We start from the raw sequence: 20,116 nt of genomic DNA on the forward strand, positions 1-20,116 counted from the left end.
AAGACTTCACACATCCAGGAATTCAAACCACATGGGAGATGACAGTAGATGAGACCTCTGTTAGACAAGCTGTTGTAGCTTTCCATGGCTGTCTGCTTTTTAGTTCCACTGCTGCTGTTCTGGCCAAAATGAATAGGAGGACGCAGGAGTGCATGCAGTGACATCAACCGATTGAGTGGCCCCTCAGCTCCATCCAAAGCCAAATGCCGTCATGTACTGTCACCTTCACCTATTCTTAAAAAGAAAAGGACAGAACTGTGCTCATGTCTTTCACTGTCACTCCAACCTAATGATTTATAATTGTGTGTGCTCCAACTCATTCATTTTTAAACAGCTTGTCCTTTGTTCTGTCCTCACTGCATTTGAGCCTATTCTTCTATTTCTGTTGCCGGCAGTTCCCAGGATCCAAGTTGATAAGCTCTTCACTGATGCTGTGGACACGGTGAGAGGGGACACCAAATCCCAGACAGCTGAGTTAACAGCCGCCTTCAAACACAACTACTTTATGATAGAGAAGGGACATGGAGAGCGCTGCTGGCCAATGCTGACAAACTCATGCAGGTGCTTCTGAACGGGAGTGTCCAGAAATCACAACAGAGCAATTTTATTGTTTGCTAAATCATTCTTTGGGCTAAATAAATTAACCTTAATCCTTTTACTGTCCTACACAGGTGACATTTTTTACATCAAACACTCAACCAACAGAGTGTAGATACAGTAAATCAATCCAAATCAAGACTTTTAGTGCCTGGCAAAGCACTAGTTAAACTAATCAGTTATGTGAATGTATACAATTCTATATATATTAAACAGTTTAACCTTGTATAACTAACTGTTTTATGAAGTACACCTGACAGATAAAATGAGTACAGAGGCATGGAAATAACATTGTTAGCATCCTTTATGTAACTACCAACATACACCACTTCCTCTTAATATGTTCCCATCCCAACCCCAATTGTTTCCAAAAACAATCCCCCTTTAGAAAAGTAGGCCGAACATAATTTAAGCTTTTATTATTGGGAGTTATAAATACTGTAAAATCTCTCATTTAGAAAAATCCTACATATTCCTTAAGGCATTCATTTTTACTCCATCCATGTTGTCACAACTGGGATGCCCGCTGACTTGTTTATCTACCTGGTAGGGACAAAAATTAGCCGTAACTCCGGGTCCAGCTGTTTTATTAAGTGTGACTTAAGTGAGTGTTGAATATCAGTGCTGTCTCTGCCCATGCTTATTCCTGGGGTGTGTAGCGCAGGTACTTCTTGCCAGAGGGCAGGTCTTTGGTGTAGACGCCAGCTGGGAACAAAGAGGCAGCCTCCTCCTCAGACATGTTGGGAGGGACCATAACACAGTCTCCAGGCTGGAGGAAGACCAGCACAGAAAAATGACTAGGTTATTCGGCATGGCATCTGCAGGTCAATTCCTGTATCTATAATCTCCGTAGTAAACGGCTGAAATGATTGATACAAACTGAGGTCACTTTCAAAGGTGTGACATACCCTCCAGTCTGCAGGTGTTGCCACTCGTTTCCTTGCTGTGATCTGGAGTGAGTCCACCGCTCGCAAAATCTCATCAAAGTTCCGTCCAGTGGTGGCCGGATAGAGAAGTGACAGTTTCAGCCTTTTGTCAGGGCCAATAATAAACACCTACACTTAAACACAGATACAGAGAGATAGAGCCTGATAAGGGTAATAAGTATTCTATAGGCATGAGAGAAGATAATATATTAAGTTGGAATGCTGCCTCTAAAATATGGAAATTGTGATTGTGAAGACTCTTACACAGCGGGCGGTAAGCGGCAGGCCATCTTTGTCCTTCTCATCTGGGTCCAACATGCCCAGGGCAACTGCCAGCTCCCGTTTACTGTCCGCTATAATGGAAAAGGGCAGCGAGCAGCAAGCAGACTCCTCACAGTTGTATGCCAGGATGTCCTAGTTAGTACAGAGATACAAACCCTCAGTAAGTTATTTAAACCAAGTTGGCTCTGATATAGCTCTGTTGTCTGTTATAAACATCTATAGGTCATGATAAAAACAATTTAAAGGAAACCCATGTTGTGCAGCAGCACACACAGGTAAAATAGGTAAGATACGCGGTATTCAATTCAATTCAATTCAATTTTATTTATAGTATCAATTCATAACAAGAGTTATCTCAAGACACTTTACAGATAGACCACACTCCAGAATTTACAAGGACCCAACAGTGCTAGTAGTTTCCTCCAGAGCAAGCAACAGTGCGATTCTAATCGTGTGAAACAGTGAAATTCTAATTTAAACTTTCCATACAACCCATAATTGCAACTAATCAAGTCTGGAATAAATATTTTTAAACTGCTTTCATAATTTGACTATAGGATCTTATCCAGTTTTCCACTGAAATTGTGAAATAATCCATTAGGCCCAAACCCAGTTAGTCCTGCAAAATGGTGATCTTTTATGTATGTGAAAAACCTTGGTCCATTCAGAACCTTCTGGGTGCTTTCCTAGTTAGCATTGAACATTTCACAATGGTTCATCACACATCAAGCTGTCCATGTACACTGGGTTAACTTTGGTTGAAAAGTAAACGTTTTTTTAATCTAGGTTTTATATACGCGTAGTTTCAACAGTATTAACATGACTGTATTTCAGGGTGAAGTTAGGACCTGCAACACTAAAATTAAGTGGCCTACCATCAAATATACTGTTAAGGGTTATGTGTAACCTGTCTAATTCCTAAAAGAAAAAAAAATGGATTACTTCTTTTGAACTGCAAAACCTTTGCTCACTGTGCTCACCCTAAAGACAGAGCTCACTACATAAGTTTTACCAGCTTGGAAGTCAAAACCTTGGTGCTCACTATGTCCTGAACACACCCGTCTGGATGTGGTAATGCTCACACCTTGGTCCAGCCGTGGTGATCCTCCAGGCTGTCGATGGACAGGGCGATTATTTTAATGTTGCGTTTACTGAACTCACTGCTCAGTCTTGCAATACGGCCCAACTCTGTGGTGCACACTGGGGTGTAGTCTCTAGGGTGGGAGAACAGGATTCCCCATCTGGAATGAAAACAGAGATGGGTGAGCTATTGTCAGGTGTAAATCAGGGTCAGTGCTTCTGCAATCTGGGGTTTCACAAACACGTTTCAATCTGACTCCGTTTCCTTTCATTTGACATAAATAACTAATATTGTGGTGACTGTTGTTGCTTATGGTTAGGTTGCACAATAGGCTAAACTGAATGATGCATCTGCCAGCAAACCGACAGGATGTGGCCTCTGTGTTTCAAAAACGACGAGAGCAGTGACTTTCCTAATGAGGTTAGCAATCTGTGCACCAGGATTGACATCTGACCCGCTCAGCTTAATGATACTTTTGATTTGGATCAGCTCACTATATGATCAAGTACCCCATGACCTGGTCACAAACAGCTTAAAAACATGTTAGATTAATGGCCTTAGCAAATATAGGCAACAATACCACCATTATAGGGCTACAGGGTTAGATGCTCTATGTGTAAATCGTAAGCAAGGTGTAAAGCAGAAGTCAGAAATCAGGAACTGGCCACAAGCGCGCTCTCTCTCTCTCTCTCTCTCTCTCTCTCTCGAATTCTCGATAAGTCTGCGAATCAGTTACCAAAATTATCCATTCAGGAAGCCTACTTACGAATCCCCAAGAAATTCGTGGAGTTTAATTTTGCCATTGGTGGTCTCCGCCTCAAAATCAGGGAATACATCTCCGAGCAGCAGTCCCGGCATGTTCAGTGTGATCGTGAAGGTGTTCCGTCTGCCCCGCAGCCGCTCTGATGACAGATGCGTAAGATAAAGAAGAGGCGGAAACTTCCCTCTGAACCCACTGTGAATTGCACAGGGAAGCAGATAGTTGACCACATCCTGACTTATACTATGCGGTGCGTTTTGATTGGCGCAACTGGCTCAGTGTTTCCAAATGACCAATTTACTCACACGTAGGCTATCACACGTTTCCTACCAAGGATTTACATATTTTACTGAAACACTTCTCCACGATAATATGCTAATGTGTATTGAGCAATTAAAATCGACAACATTCAGAATGCACCGCATTTGGTTTTGAAGTTACACTTCAAAACAGAAGTTCCTTTTAAACGCCATGCTTGGTTGATTACATGTTTATTGGAAGGACCATGAAGTCGCGTGACCAGAGCAGCCCAGTTCTGAACTGATGAGATTGTTACCCCTGTATGGATCCAGACTCCCCAGTGTGCAGGATGTTTTACGTCGCAGCGCAGCAGGATTAAAGTGTTTACTGCACACAGGTAGTCGATAAAGAGGGGCGGATAGATTACTCTGCACACGCACACACCCGAACATGTCCTCACTAACGTCCAGACGGAATAGTTTCCGTGGAGTTGTGAAGCCGGGCATCATCTGAGTGCCATGTCCGCCGCCGGGGCTCCAGCTGTTCTTACTTTTCCTCTGGAGCGCAACCTGGAGACTTCTCCGTCCGTCTGAGCCAGCCGATAGTCACTATAACGCTCCGGTTTTTGCTGCGATAGATCTGTGGCTGTCCAAGCGGATCGAAAAGTGCGCCTGTGAGGAGTCTCCATGTGGTAGCATACGGCCCCTGGTGCGGCTGGTGGAGTTCTCTGGGCATGTAATCCCGTGGCTCATCGGCACTGTGTACACTCTGCCCCGGGGAGAGAGAGTGGCGGAGCAGGAGATCATGCTGAATCTGGCCCTGGGTGAGCGAATGTGTGCTGAATGTGTGGATCAAGAATGACATACTTTGACTTAGACTTAGACTTCTCTTTAGTGATCCTTTTTGGATGACTCCCGCGAGGAAATTGAAAGTTCCAGCAGCAGTTTTAGCAAGAAAAAAGAAATTAAAAAAATAGATAAAAAAGACAGTATAAAGACAACAAAATAACAATAATTTGGTTTGTCTTTCTGCATTCTAATTAGGAATTCATTCTTATTCAGTCAAGTAACCGCTTCTTAAAACTACCATGACCAACAGACCAACTTTATATATTTAATATGCACATTTGGGCTGTAACAAAACCGACATGCCGGTTTGGATATTTTTAGTCTTCAAAGAAACACGTCTTTATTTGCGAAACCTACTTTCCTGAACGAAGCATATAGTCTTTGGTGTCTGTTTACGCACCATTAGCTGTGGGTAAAGCCGGTGCGTTATTACGCACATTTAAGCCATCTTCAAAGTGAAGCCTTTGGTAGTTATACGTGGTGTAGTTGAGCTGAATAAAGTTAATGACTATTGAAATAGCACAACATAACAGGCAGAAGCCGCATCAGTCCACCCCAGTGTCCAATAATGCATTAGTAGTGCTATATAACCCCCATCAGCACAGCCATAAAAATTTTCCTCTTTTGAGCTGCAGCTGCTAGCATCTGAGAGTCATGGCTGATGCTTGATTTGCATGTGTAGGTTATATATTTTGACAGCTTTGATATCAAGTCATTTATACTGTATTGTGCTGTGGTAAAATACAAGTGATACTTTTGGCATATAGGATGCCATTGTGTTTTGGAAATACTGTGGCTGAGAAACTATTGAGGTCAAAGGGTTCATTTAATATAATTTCATAGGAGAGAACATAAACAATTAAATTAGTGTGGTATTCTTACTATTTACATAATTTAACAACAAAAGTTTTTACTTTTTTTAAATAGCTGATAGTCAACTAAAGCCAATGTTGTATCTTTCCTTCTCACAGCTCTGATGTTGGACCTGCTGTACGTCAGAGTTGTGAATACTGGTCAGACGTCGCATGCCTGCCCAGAACCGCTCTGACACCTTCGCCACCTTCTTTGTGGAACACTACTCCTTCCCCTCAGGCCACGCATCACGGGCGCCCATGTGTGCCCGGTTCTTGTTCGCCCAGCTTGTGGACACAGCGTCCATGTGGGTCCTAGTAGTGGGTTGGGCCGCTCTGGTGAGCCTGTACCGGCTGTTGCTTGCCAGACACTATGTAACGGATGTGAGCTTTGGCTTGGTTATGGGTTACTGCCAATATAGTTTAGTGGAAAGGCTGTGGGTGACCTGGGACTGCCTGCAGGACCTACTGTTCATGCTGCTCATATTTTGTTTAACCATAACTATTTTATATACAGTATATTAGTGTTTTGTTTAAATTCATTAAAAAGAATTAAGTGGCAGGTTGTAGCATGTCCCTTGATCTTGTTGATGACGCATGGACTTCATCTTAGAATGCGAAAACCAAAACTGAATTTAATCAGGGCTTTTTAATAAAAACCCAACTAAAATAAACAGTACCGTTTTAAAGATGTAGTTTTGTGTCTTGCTGATACAGTGAGTATGTTTGCGGCTGTATATGAACACTTAAACCATGGAATTGACAGTGGCACACTGGTTCCTGCTGATGAGAGAATTTTATCTCAGCGTACAAGTGGTGGCACAATGAGCGGGTGTGTGGTTTAATATTAGGCTAGAACAAACCCAGTGGGTTTACTGTGTTTGTGTGGAGAAGTTAACTCACACTCAATTTTCCATCAGCTGCTGCTGAGTCTCCTCACATTGTCTTTATAATACATCTCATCTCCTCTTACAGGATTGTTAAACTATGCTACCAACCACCATCTTTAACATAGGCCTACTATTGTCATTTCCAAAGTAAACTTTACAAATGCATGGTACATTCATTTTATGTTTTTTTCCTTTAAATCGAGAAACCAGAGAACAGACACATCCCTTTGCGAGTGCATGATGGATGTAGCGTGAACTCTGGCAGATTCAAACTTTTGTCTACAGAGGGCAGTGCATATCAAGCATATACGTTGCAAATTGCAACATGGGAGCTTGTACATGAGAGTGTATGTAGCTGGTTTAGGAGTTTTTCCACCAACAGGCTATAGCAGGGGTCTTCAACCCCTTCAATTCAACCACTTAACTTAAAGACAGATGGAGCAGGGACCTCCTACTACATATATTGTATGAAATGAAATTGGATATTAAACTGGATGTACAATCACGTGTAGGGCAGCCTGAAGCCTTTATACATCATTTTTTTGCATATAATAATACGCTTTTAAAAAAGCCTTATAATTGTCGGCATGATTTTATAAATTACATTTAAAATTTTAAAACATACAACATACTTGTGTCACAATGAATCCTTAGGATGAGCTGTATCTGTGGATGGCTATCTTAGTGACTACCTTACCTATTGGCCAGTAAGCCAATCATCAGTGGGGATTTATATTTGCTAATAATATGTTGGATTCATGTTAAGACTTTTTAATTTTTTACAAAAACTTAAAACAATTGACTATAATTTGTAGGCCCCTCTGCAGTGACTCTGAGGACCCCCTATGGGTCCCAGACTCCCCTCTTTAAGATCACTGGGATGTGGGGTGAGAACACAAACACTGGACTCGTGTTTTTTTTGTTTTACAGAGGCGCAATATTGCTCACAGACCCAAATCGTATCCATCTGTCAGCCACGATGCAGGTGAGGTGTGTGCATGAGCGTGTGTGCAGTAAGAAACACAAGCTCAAATCCAAAATCCAAGAGTAATGTGAAATAGCACCTAACCTTAACTTAGCAACTATCTTTCAGTAGGTAACAGTGAGTGAACTTTCACACATGCTGAAGAAAAATCTCCCACCAACAATACTGGCTAAAGTTTTGTTTTGTATTTATATTTATTTATTTATTTATTAGCTAACAATAGCTTTAGGAGACCCAGCAATGTCAATACAGCAACTAACATTTAACAACAACAACAGCAACAAAATATCGGCAAAACTTGAATTAGCATATGCTAGCTTACATGGCTCATTGATGAGCTCACTCGACCCTTTTTCTACAGTACCACAGGTACTGTACACATCCTTTGTGCGTAAAGAACAACCTGTGGAAATTTGCTCTTAAAAGAAAGAAAGAAGAAAACTTGCATTTTTAAAGCAAGTTTTAGCTAGGGGCCTGCTCCATGTGTACTGGATTTCATGACCTTCTGGAGAAATGATAGAGGAGCACATGTTTGGTTTAATATCACCACCTGTGGATGAATGGAGGTAGGTAAGGTTAGTGCCTCCACACAAATGTCTAAAGTTTCAGTGAATTTTTTACCTACAGTCTTTGGTGCAAACTGAAAAGTCAGTGACACTCTCTCTAAATACCTCTGTAGTATTTAGTCACCATTATATCCCTTTTTCACTCTTATCAGTGGAGTGTAGGCCACAAACTCACACACAGATTGAATAAGAGTGAATATTTTTAGGGCCCCGACGGCGGCGAAGGCCCTATTGAAACTGGAGGAATTCTTCCTTCTTTCTTCCGACAAACCTTTTCGAGGGGCTTAACATACTCAAAAACTCACCAAAATTGGAAGTTGCATCAAATCTGGTGAAAATTGACGTATTTTACGGGTTTCGGGAAGTATACCTAAAAGTCAAGGTGCTATACTTTATCAAACTTCTCCTACAGATTAAATCCGATGGACCTCAAATTTGGTGTGTGCCATCTCAACACCTTAAAGATGAAAATTTTTAAAAGCAAAACCTTTCGTCAAACGGTGTGGGCGTGGCATGGTGGCCATTTTGAGTGTTTAGCGATGAACAAGAAAGTGGCTGGAACTAAAGTGTACATTATCATATCTGTTTGAAATTTCCCACAATCAACAAGAGTTGAGGCCTGAGGACATCTACAGGCCAAAATTGACTATTGGTCATAGCCTGCTGACAAATAGGATATCAGCCTTATATGACAAACATCATCCAATTTACACAAAATGTACAATGTGTGGTCTACTTGTCTATATGTTAACCCTGCCCACTTACTCAGGCCATACCATTTGAAGCTTTTAAGGTAGAGTCTTGTGTAAGGTGTCATTGGACTCAGCAGAGAGGCCTTTGTCATTGATCATGGTTTGGCCCGCCCCCTATACCTAAATCACGCCCCCTTTCGCAACTGGTGACCCATTTAAGGTACTGTCTTTTGTGAGGTATCAATGAACTCAGCAGAGAGTTCTGTTTTCATTGGTCATGGTTTGGCCCGCCCCCTATGTTTTAGGCACGCTTCCTTTCACAGCTAATGAACTGTTCGACGTCTTGTGTGAGGTTTCATTGAACTCAACAGAGAGTACCCTTTCATTGGTGGCGATTTGCAGTGTCTGCACGGTCGGAAGGAGCGTCGTCTGCCAGCAACCCCAACGTGCAAGGAGGTGCGAGGGCTAATCCAACGCCGCTTGCAGCTGTAATTTTATTTGAATTGGAAACATAAGTTCTCAACATTTTTATTGAGAACTTAAAAAACATTCACATTTTTAAACAAATAACAAAACTATTTCACAACTTTAAACCATGATTACTATTTGTAATGACCACTGAGAAGGTCATAAAGGGCACTGTCATAAATACATTAATCTACGTTATGATTATATTTCTGTTGCCATATTAGATCCTATTTACAATAGTTATAAAATAGTGTTAAAAATAGGTTTTAGTAATGCGAAAAGATATATAGACTTGCAATAACCCCAGTACAATGCAAATTATCATATGTTTTATCTCATTCACTTGCTATTGCGTCAGCCGTTTTTCTTTGTCTGTGTCTTCTTTAGATGCTGCCTTGGCTCGCGCTGCCCAGTCTTATGTCATGGGTGACCAGTTATAAAATAGTATTAAAAAATATATTTTAATAATGCAAAAACTTATAAACTTGCAATAACCTCAGAAAAAATGAAAATGATTATATGTTTCATTGCATTCACTTGCTCTTGCGTCAGCCCTTTCTCTTTGTCTGTGTCTTCTTTAGATGCTGCCTTGGCTCGCCCGGCCCAGTCTTATGTCATAGGTGACCATGTGGAAGTTGTCCCAAGCGTACAGCTTCTTCTGAGCGTGGTTGTAGTCCACCATGCTGTTGTAACGGTACTTGTTCTTGAAGGGCACAGCAACAGCCCGCCCCATTCCAGTTGCCGTGTCAAACATGTAGTTAATGGTGGTGTTGGATGCAGTGTAGCTGGCTACCGTGTACAAGCGTCCACACATCATGAAAGCATTGGCCACTGTGTTCTTCCTGATGTTGGTCTCCCAGCTCCTCTTCACTTCCAGGCTCTCAGGGTCCAGCTGGGAAATCACAATTGCACCCTTTGCCTTGCTTGTGCTGTAGATAGCCCACAGGCCCTGTTCGTCTGCCGCCAGGTCGATGTCAGTGTAGCCGCCCCAGGAGTAAGGGTGTTGTCCGTGGAAGCCAGCGTGAGGCAGCTCCAGGCGTGAAGCCAGGCTCTCAGACGTCAGGTCATAACGGATCAGGGTGCGACTGCGTTTGCGCTGGTAGTAAAGGGAGCCACGGTACATGGTCGCCCCTGTGCTCTCCATAGGCTCTGGCAGGACCAGGACCTTCATAGGGAAGCCTTGGGATAATTGATCCATGTCTTCATATGCAAAGAGCTGACGGACATCTTTACCAACTGTGTCGATACGCCACACAGTTTGGTTTGTGTAAAGAGGGCCCTGAGGCTCGGGATCCTGCAGCCACACTCCATACTTCCCTGTAATACTGTCAGCCTTCCTGTGCAATACAGGATCTCCCACTGACTGCAGCTCTTCACAGCCTGTTGAAAAAAAGAGAGGTAAACATCATGGTATATACAATGATTCCGATGCCATTCATTTGCACCAACATTGGCATCAGTAAAACCCAAAATTTACCTGGGAGGTTGTGATTTCCTTCAGGAATGAGGCGGGATGCTGCAACCTCCTTAACCTCAGCCTTCATCTCCTGGTATGCACCTTTTCCAAAATCATATGCAGGGTCTGGGAGAGACAGTGTGAAGGAGAAATATTTTTGTTCTGGCTCGGGAGGAATTTTAAGTAGAACATGACAACAAAATGACAATCTATGTCTATATGAGTAGTAATCTACAGTTAATCCATAGGCCACATACAACATCAAAGTCTAAGTGGCTCATTTATTGGCCTGAGAGCACAGAAGGTTCCCCCTATAACCCTGCCATTGCTCTCCTGCAAATGATCACACGCTCATAAACAGAAATGCATGAGTGACAAAGCCATAAAAGCAGAGTATGTGTTATAAATTCCAATCCCTTTACTCAACCTGGGATAGCAAACTGCAACCTGACCTGTTGCCCTGGGAGATTTTCCAAAGTCTTTAAGTCAACCACAAAGACATTCATTAGAAATACTAAAACGCATCAACACAGAAGAGCAGACAAATATCTTTGTTTTCCGATCAGGAACTTGTTGAATGCCAAAACACATTCACATTCTGATTTGTGTGTTTTCTCTTTACTTGCTGAGGTACATACCACTGGCAGGTCTGTTTTCACGCTGACTCCCCCCTGGGGTGTGTGTCTGCTGGCAGGGTTTCTGCCTGAGGCTCTCTGCCTCCTGGCTCAGCTCGGCCAGCCTCCTCTGCAGCTCCTGGACCTGCCTATTCAGACGCTCCTTGTCCTGCTGCAGCTGCTTTCTGTCCCTTGTTACCTGGGAGTAATCTTCCGAGAAACCCTCTTCACCGTTAGCCCTCACCCCAGTCCCGGCACTCCCGGCAGTGCCATCCACTCCTGCTATCAGCTGGCTGACTAAAGCCTCGAGCAGGGTGAGTCGGGACAAGACTCCATCCATCTCTGGTTTCATGCTGCTTCCGGAGCAGCTGGACTCCTCTGGACTGGCAACGGTGAAGGTGTAGTGGCAGCGCCCGCCGTAGTCATTGGATCGGTGGAGGACTGCTTGGTCTTGGGCCTGGCTTAGGCTGGGCAGACTTAAGCAGGACAGACAGAGGAGAGACACCTGGAGCCACATTCTGGATGGTCAGACTGAATGATCTTGTAGTTTAGGGAAATTTTGCAGGGATGCAACTGTTTACCCTCCTCTAAGTCTTCACTTAATTTATATATTTTTTTTCTTCTTTTTTTCTTACTTTTTTTCTGACTTTGGCTACCTGAGTAGCAGTTCAGTGTCTGAATCTCAGCAATGCTGAGAATAGGATATTTATACTGATAACTGTCAGAGAGTGGGAGGAGAGGAGGAGTGTGGCGGGGAGGGAAACAGCCAGGGGCGTGTGCAGTGTGTGTGTATGTGTGTCTTCTTTTCGGTGGTAGTGGGGTGAGTTGTGCTGAAAGCAACAAACAACGTGAAAATCACTCAGTATCAGTGGAAAAGTACACATTGTGGTGTTTTTTCATGTAGATAATTATTTCATTGTGTCTCTGCAGGTTGTTTTGACTTGACAGCATCTCTTTACGTGTCTACTGGCTGTCAGCTGCCAAGCTTTTACTTCCTCGTAACTGATAATTTTGTTATTAAACCACCATTTACCGTTTATTCAGTTTATGACCTGGGTACAGGGTGAAATTTGGGCTTGAGGGCAATTGTGTGTAAAAGTCTGGTAATCCAAAGCCATTGTTCGCCTACCAGGCTCAAGAGCAGGCAACTCCTTCAGAGGACACTGGTAGTCATCTCTCTTCTCCACAGCTGGTCTGCATGTCTGGAACAGGAGGATAGGCTGGCAGTCTGGCTGGGAATGGAGACGTGGTGTCATTACTCTTCCTTACTTCTTACCAAACCCACATAAACCCCACATATTGACATCCCCATATTGGGATACTTACTACATTGAGTCCACTATGTTTACTGTTGGCCATTTTATTTGAGTGTCCAAAGCATAGACTGCATGGTGCAAAGTCTCAGAATGTAAACATGTAGACTATGTAGCGCCTTCAAAAGTTCCACAATGGAATGAAAAAAAGTTGGCATGTAAACTACTTACTGCAAACAAACCCATAATGCAATGTGCGGATTTTAAAGATGCAAAAATTGATTAAATGTATAGGGAGTTGTAAATGAGTGAATGAGTGAGTGATTTCGGACACAGCCGTGCCGGTGGCTAGCACCAGACATAGTGGTGCTTTGAGATGAACGCTAACAATGGCATGGCAACATGCTCACAACGACAATGCTAACATGCTGATGTTAAGCAGGTACATTGTTTACCATGTTAGCAACAATAATAAGCAAGCCAGCAAATAATTAGCAATAAAAACAAAGTGCAGCAGAGGCTGAGAGGAAATGTTTTTTAGGTATTTAGTCATAAACCAAAGTATTAGACAAATTAATCATGAAAGTCTTGGCAAAGTGTTGTGCCAACCAATCAAGTAGATGTTGCAATATTTCTCAGGTTAATTTAAAATGGCTGGTGGCGCTACAAGTTGCTCGTCCAAGTTTTTAGGATTCCTTTTCTGGGGTCCGTAGATATCTATACCACATTTCATTGCAATTGATCAGATGGTTCTCGAGACATTTCACTAAAAAAACAGAAATGTCTCCACAGGAAATGTATCAACACAGACTCAGTAGGCTTCATCTTCTGGCGACCATGAATGTCTGAATAATTTTTTATAGCAACCAGTAGTTGTTGAGATATTTCAGTCTGGACCAAAGTGGTGGACTGATTGTCCGACCGACATTACCAACCTTAGAGCGGCTAGCATAAAAGCCATGGATTTTTATTAGACTGGACACATTGTAGTGAAAACTAACCCTTTGTATAATAAAAAACCACCCCCTCAGACTTTCTTTTATCTATTTACAGGAGGCATGTGGTCCACCTGTGTTCCAGCTGTCTCCATGTGACACATCGGGGACTTCTGGTCTGGTTCTGTGCCGAACAGAGAGGACAATAAAAACAAAATCATCACCATTAGAGTCCTACACAAGCGTATCCATTGTAAGTGTGCAAAAAACATTATTCTGGTCTCTGAGGGGGTACATTTATGAACTGGTCTCCACTGTTCTTTTTGTCTTTTTTTCTTAATCAACATGCTGTGATAAAATGTAATACCAGCAATGAACAAGTTAACTCTGAAAAGCTGCTTGCAGCGCACGTCCATGTTTGGTTTCACAAGATCACACTGCTGCCGAGTAAACCAGTCCATTTTACTGCCTGTGGAAAGTCACTAGTGTCCCACAATGTTTTTTTCCTTCTTCAACATAAACACTAAGACAACCTGTATAAAGAGAAAAGCGGAATCACAACAACAACCTATTCCAAAGGGGTTCTTTATATTTGTAACAGACACATTCCTTTTCTTTCTTGTCTCTCAAGCCTTGATTGTAACAAGTGATGGCGAGGAGAGGCCTTGTGAAGAATTGAAGCTTTCCAACAAATTGATTTGCAAAAAGGGCTCATTTCTCGAGGCTTCATTTGCTCACAATACAACCCGTTGGTCAAAGAGTGTAAAAAAAGGACAGATATATTACAGATGATCTATGTGATCTGTGATAAACTGTATCAGAGATGTTGTTTTGACTGTATTTTGCGCTAGTAAAGACCTAGAAATAACAATGAAGAAAAAGTGAATTCCACGGAATCCACCTGTATCAATATAGTGTGTCTTTTCTGGTGGTGTACTGTAATTAACGTGACTGTATAATTAACAGATTTCCTTGAGAGGAAAGCGGCTATCAAACATGTGTAAATCAATCCTTTTGGTAATGATGTAATAACAGCAGGAGGGGCAATTTTAGAAAACTATTCTAAAACTGGAAAGAGGCTGTGCTTTAACCGGGCAGAGGGCAGTGAATGTATGGATTTCTAATAAAACCGCGTAGAATCGAACCACTTCCTAAACCATTCGCGTGGTATGGACGGGCAGCGAGGCTTCGGATGTCATCAACGACATCATTTGTCTAAATGGATACAAGCCTTGATATACAGTATGCTTCACGGAAAACATTCCGGTATTTGACGACACACAGTTTGAAGCCCTTGGCACAAAATATAACATCAGTAATTGTAACCCTGCAGATTAATCTTGGGGCCCCTTTGGAGGCCCTGACCCCCAGGTTGGGAACCACTGTTACAATGCATTTTCCGCTGTCAATTAATAAAAATGATGAGCATCAATTGAGTAATATAATAATATAGTTGATATCACAGCTTTTTTGCAGTTATTTCAAAACCCCTTTCAGAGGACAATACCAGAATTCTTGGCAGTTTTGATTTACAAATTTAATTTAATTTAATTTAATTCTGAAGGGACATTTTACTGCAGCATTTGTTTGAATATGAATTATATTTATTATGCAACAGGAAACAGGGAGGAGGGGGACACTGGCGTCAGCGAAGGAAAACAAAACAGATGAGAGAAACAGTGTGATTGCTGAATCATGTGACATGTGGAAAATAAAATGCTCACCACCAGAGTTATTTACACAGCAGCCACTACAATCTGATCAGTGAATTGGAGGAAGTCGGGCAGAATGGATTTTAGAGAGCAAGAAAGTGGGCTTGGTAGCTGTTTAACTGATGTTCCAGGCCTCTTACTCTGAGTCTTTAAGACATTGACAACATAAGTTTCCATTGACCGATGAATAACACATTTTTGTAACACCCCCACAGAACAATCACTGGCTCGCCAGACGTGCATTTACAGGTGTGAGGTGTTGTATAACATGCGTTTACATGGGTGCCAGTCTGGCTTGTTGATTTGCAAGTCATTTAGAATTTGTGTAGAAACTCTAATACCCAGGGGAGATCTGAAACGACACTTCGGTCAACAAAGCATTTTAAGAGTTTATTTCACAAGCACAAGCCCTTGAACACAACCTCCTACCTCAACGTATAGGTGACATTTTAACAATGTGCCTCGGTGCTCAGAGTCGAACCTCAGAGCTTGCACCTTAAGTGAACTTTATGAGACACAATGGAAAACAGAGTCTTTGCATGTGTTTTGAAGTGCAGCAGCTCAAGTCAGTCATTGTGTTTCATTGTTAGTAAGCAACTGGGTAGCGTAGAAGGAAAATTTGTAATAATGGTTCCGTTCTGTTCACTGAGTGGCCCGCAGGGGGTCAGTGTGAAGTGTTCTGAGAAAAGCATAAAAATGACGTGTTGTCTGCTGTGACTGCGAGGGTATAATCACAGTGGATCGCATGCCCACACACACGAAACCCCCGCCTCAGAGCAGCACAGTGCGTGTTGTTTGGTCTTCAGCAGCTCAACACAGGTGTTACACCAGAGGTTCTCATTACTGATACAGACATGGCACCAGAGTGTCCTTTGTGAAAACATAGACAGTTGCACACACAGGCAGATCAGATGCAACTGACAACACAGTAGTGATGCATACAGCTGTAACAAATTTGCTGTTAATCTATTGTCTCAGAAATAATTGCAATTAACAATATAATGGTTCTTTCACTCAAATTAAAAAACATTTATTTATGTATTACTTCAAACAAACAAATTCAAGTTGTGAATGAATCCCAGAATATATCTTGTGGTTATATCACTGTTATGTGACCCAGTTAATATATTATGACAAGGGCACAGGCTATGAAGTAGCCCATGTCTCTTTATTATCATAAAACATATTTCTTCTTAAATTAACATAAATCTATCAACAGTCATTCCCATTAGGATCTTAGCTAATGTTAGCAATTAATTGTAGTTCAACAAAGAAACGGGGATTATAAAAAAAAAAAGACATAGAAAATAGGGCCTAGTGATGCAACTTATTCACCATTCGGTGTTTGCAGTAGGTCTCTCCAAGGATTCCTATTTCTCATGGTAAGTGATGTGGTTCTTAGATTGCATGAAAAGTTTAATTAAATTAGAACAGGCAGAAAGTTGATATTGTTTTTGAAATTTCATTGGCTACTAGGGCCACATTAAACCACAACTGGATGCTGTTTTCCAGGATGTAGCACTTTTCCAAATTCGAGTGCTCATTTCATGATATTTTCAAAATACGTCTGCAGCGAAACGTTGTGGTAGAAGCGATATTAGCCACCATGGCTGGGCAGACAAAATAAAGCCGTACCACTCAGAGATATTCAAGAAAGAAGATACTTCGCACTGATCCAAAGTATAACAAGACTCAGAGACTACAACCATGCTAGCAGCTCTATTCGGCTGTACATAAGCACAGAGGTGTCATGAGATGAAAGCTGAGGTCAACATGCAAACAACGTGTGTCATCGTGCTAACATTTAGTAAATAGAACAAAACAAAAAGACAACTGAGGCTGATGGGAAGGTCATAGGTTTTGCAGGTATTTCGTCATAAATCAAAGTACTGGACACTGGACTATAAATGTCTGTACAAAATATAATTGCAATCCGTCCAATAGATGTTAAAGCATTTCAGTCTGGACCAAGCAACATTTCCATCCCTAGAGCACGCCGCGAGCATGGCGAAAAACATTGTAACAGTACTACAGGTACAAATTAGCAGCAAATAAGTCATCAGATGTCAACGGTAAATGTTAAACAGCCTAAGCTTTTACAGTCAAATTTTTAAGATTCAAATAAGACAAACATAATTGATGTTCAGCTAAGAAAGCTAAAATATATAGTTCAGCGTAAATTCTTTCAGGAAGACCTAACTTTTGATCAGTGCACTCCTAATCAATTCAGCTGTTATCCTAATAAATGTACTTTTTTTGCTGTGTATCAGTGTTGCATATCTGCAAACATGTCTCTCCTGATCAAAATGTCTTTATCCTGTAAGTATTGCCTTGTAAATTGTCCACAGCTAATGTCTGTGTCAGTCTTTTGTGACAACGCGTCATCTAAATACACAGTGTAAAAATCATGGAACTCCTGGTCATTTTAATTCCAGTAATGTTTGTCATTGCATCACCCTACAGACATGTTGTTTTTATGTTTTTAAGTATGGGTTCATAGGATTCCTGTGGTTCTAATACACACATTCAATAGTTCCAGTAAATTCCTCTTTTTCTAACCACACAAACTGTCGTTCCATCTGTGGTGTGTGTGTGTGTGTGTGTGTGTGTGTGTGTGTGTGTGTGTGTGTGTTGTGCAGAATGTGACAGGGCTGTTTAAAGGTGAGCGTTACATAAGTAGACCCACTGTTTTCCCCCTACTGATGACAGTTTAACAACAGGCCTTTTCCCCTGTGATGCAAATCAGGCTAAGATTTAGCAACTATGTCACCAAACTAGCTTAAAAGAGGATGATGGAGAAAAAAGTGAGTCTGATCATTAAAATATCTCCCCCACAAACAGTTGAGCCATGAAGACTTTGCAGCCTTGCACAACTACTAGTCTGTTTTCATCTTTTAATGACAGGCGCTCACATATTTCTCCTTAGCTGATCTCAGCGGCCCTGTAATCTCATTTGAGAAAGGAAGAAAGAACAAGGTAAAGTGAATTCCTTTTTCTATAAACAGATTTAAATCTAAGATTTTATGAAATTCAGCAGCTGCGTTTGTGGGACTGTCTGTGAGGGCTCTGCTGAAAAAAACAAACCACTGACCATATTTGCAACATCAGCTCATGTTCTGGTACTGCTCTTACAGGACACTGTAAGGTCATTTAGTGGGCTTGGACATGGTGAGCAGCAAACTGGACCATCCTGTCCAAACACAGGGCTGCAATAAAGCATAGGTAATGGATTATTCAGGGCAATGATGGAGTGGCGCAGGGAGACCAACATGTTGATAACTACTCTCTCTGGCTTCCCTTTGACCTGATGCCAATCCTTGGTTTTCCATTAGCATTCCACCATCCGTCTCAAAACACACATGCACACATACACTCCCACAGGCACAATGTTCATGTTTAACCTTAATCCATCCTGCTGATGAAACCCACAGCATACTGTACATCTGTAATACTGTTGAATACACTGAACTGCACAGTGCACAAAGTCATGTAAACCTAAAAAAAAGTATTTTACTCTGAAAGACTGTATTCACAATCTATCAACAATCATAGGTTAAAAACATGTCATGTTTTTAAAGCAACATGAGACAACTGATACATACTAAATGCTTTGTGCATTTGGGTCCACATATGCATCAGTTAAAAAAAACTGCGATAATATTTTACAAGCCAATGAAAACCAATTAAATGAGATATGAAACACAAACTGTTATACATGTGTTATTCTGGTACAGTCCAGTACAGTAGTTTAGTGGTGTGCATAGTGGTGGAAAGTACCTAAACACGTGTACTCCAATACTGTACTTAAGTCCTTTCATGAGTTACTTACCCTTTTCTTAAGTATTTCTGTTTCATACTACTTTATATATACTCACCCTCGTTTCAGAGAGAGAAATATTACATAGTAAATGATGATAAAATATGATGAATTGGTTCACATAGATTTTACTTTACCATGTGTAGCATTAGCATATAATGTACTACATGTAGTGCATTGTCTTCTATATACATATATGACATTGTGTATAATATATAACATAGAATGGCATGCCATTCTACAATTCTATGCTATATCTGTACTTATATCCACAAGAGTGATCCTCTGAGAAAGATTAATCTTTTTAATTAAATATAACTGCTTGAAATTCAGATACTTCAACTGGCAGGGACGTCCCTGGAATAGTTGGCCCCCTGAAAATATCTCATTAACAGTTCTGACACAACTAATAAGTATAATTCCTGGAATGACCTGGGGACCCTGTCCAGTTCTGAATCAGCCAGGATTTCAATCTCAACGGTGTCCCTGCTGTTACTGGACAGGTCACTGTTAAATTGACGGCCCGGTCCCGGTCTAAAAAAACAGGCCCACCTATATGTTTCAGCCTTAAATACCGACCTGGGGACCCACTTTCCTGTTAAACCAGATACCTCAGGAAACAGGATCGTTGGCAGCAGATGCAATAGATGGTTCAGAGAGAGGTGTGGGATTTATGTTGATGTTACCGGATACCTCTGCTCTCACATCCTCGCTCTGTAATATAAAGTCACAGGAGTTGACTGGTCCAGACAGACAGTTAACAGATTTGGCTACTTTTTTTTTTTAATTTTTAACTCTGCACATGAAGACCACCAGACACTTAGCAGAATTTACATGATAGATCTACTGCAATTTTTTGAGGGTTTATTGAACTTAAAAGTATGTTTCCGTCTGACATGCCTATTTAGACTACCTATTACCCATCAGGTGAAAAGATATTTTTTTCCTTATGTAATAGCAGGTATCAACGGGGCCCACCTAACCCTTACCAAATCCAGATCTGCGGTGGTAAGGTCGTTACTGCCACCTAGTGTTACTCCAGCTCACTACAACATGATGTGCAGACTAGACCCATCTCAAGAGGCCTGACCATAATGAAAAGGCCAAACTAAATCGATTAGATTTGACGGTCACAGGCAGACT

General features: G+C 41.5%; 2 protein-coding genes, 1 long non-coding RNA gene and 1 pseudogene across 3 annotated transcripts; 1 reads left to right on the forward strand and 3 right to left on the reverse strand.

The window, feature by feature from the left end:
* Positions 1 to 640: 640 nt before the first annotated feature.
* LOC116698749 (uncharacterized) lies at positions 641 to 13,865 on the reverse strand. The gene is made up of 3 exons (XR_004334295.1): positions 13,855 to 13,865; positions 7,500 to 7,502; positions 641 to 1,178 (listed from the first exon to the last, which is right to left on the reverse strand). It is a non-coding gene; the product is annotated as an uncharacterized LOC116698749 (long non-coding RNA).
* On the reverse strand, positions 1,093 to 3,843 carry LOC116698748 (peroxiredoxin-6). The gene is made up of 5 exons (XM_032530869.1): positions 3,653 to 3,843; positions 2,890 to 3,046; positions 1,788 to 1,937; positions 1,506 to 1,652; positions 1,093 to 1,366 (listed from the first exon to the last, which is right to left on the reverse strand). The coding sequence occupies exons 1-5, from the start codon at positions 3,742 to 3,744 to the stop codon at positions 1,238 to 1,240; spliced, it is 675 nt and encodes a 224-aa protein (XP_032386760.1). The 5' UTR covers positions 3,745 to 3,843; the 3' UTR covers positions 1,093 to 1,237.
* LOC116698747 (phospholipid phosphatase 6-like) lies at positions 3,994 to 6,259 on the forward strand (annotated as a pseudogene).
* Positions 8,938 to 11,919, reverse strand: LOC116698743 (myocilin). Its single transcript, XM_032530866.1, has 3 exons — positions 11,281 to 11,919; positions 10,664 to 10,768; positions 8,938 to 10,566 (listed from the first exon to the last, which is right to left on the reverse strand). The coding sequence occupies exons 1-3, from the start codon at positions 11,771 to 11,773 to the stop codon at positions 9,764 to 9,766; spliced, it is 1,401 nt and encodes a 466-aa protein (XP_032386757.1). The 5' UTR covers positions 11,774 to 11,919; the 3' UTR covers positions 8,938 to 9,763.
* Positions 13,866 to 20,116: the final 6,251 nt, after the last annotated feature.

Source organism: Etheostoma spectabile, chromosome 12 (assembly GCF_008692095.1).
Source record: "Etheostoma spectabile isolate EspeVRDwgs_2016 chromosome 12, UIUC_Espe_1.0, whole genome shotgun sequence".
Taxonomy (NCBI): domain Eukaryota; kingdom Metazoa; phylum Chordata; class Actinopteri; order Perciformes; family Percidae; genus Etheostoma; species Etheostoma spectabile.

Bases quoted from the DNA above. Each gene is read 5' to 3' on its own strand.
- LOC116698743 (XM_032530866.1), bottom strand. From the start codon at position 11,773: ATGTGGCTCCAGGTGTCTCTCCTCTGTCTGTCCTGCTTAAGTCTGCCC. The intron at 10,769-11,280 runs GTATGTACCTCA...TGTCTCTCCCAG, and splicing joins TGAAAACAGACCTGCCAGTG to ACCCTGCATATGATTTTGGA. The intron at 10,567-10,663 runs GTAAATTTTGGG...TTTTTTCAACAG, and splicing joins AGGAAATCACAACCTCCCAG to GCTGTGAAGAGCTGCAGTCA.
- LOC116698748 (XM_032530869.1), bottom strand. From the start codon at position 3,744: ATGCCGGGACTGCTGCTCGGAGATGTATTCCCTGATTTTGAGGCGGAG. The intron at 3,047-3,652 runs GTAAGTAGGCTT...TTTTCATTCCAG, and splicing joins CACGAATTTCTTGGGGATTC to ATGGGGAATCCTGTTCTCCC. The intron at 1,367-1,505 runs GTATGTCACACC...GTCTTCCTCCAG, and splicing joins CAACACCTGCAGACTGGAGG to CCTGGAGACTGTGTTATGGT.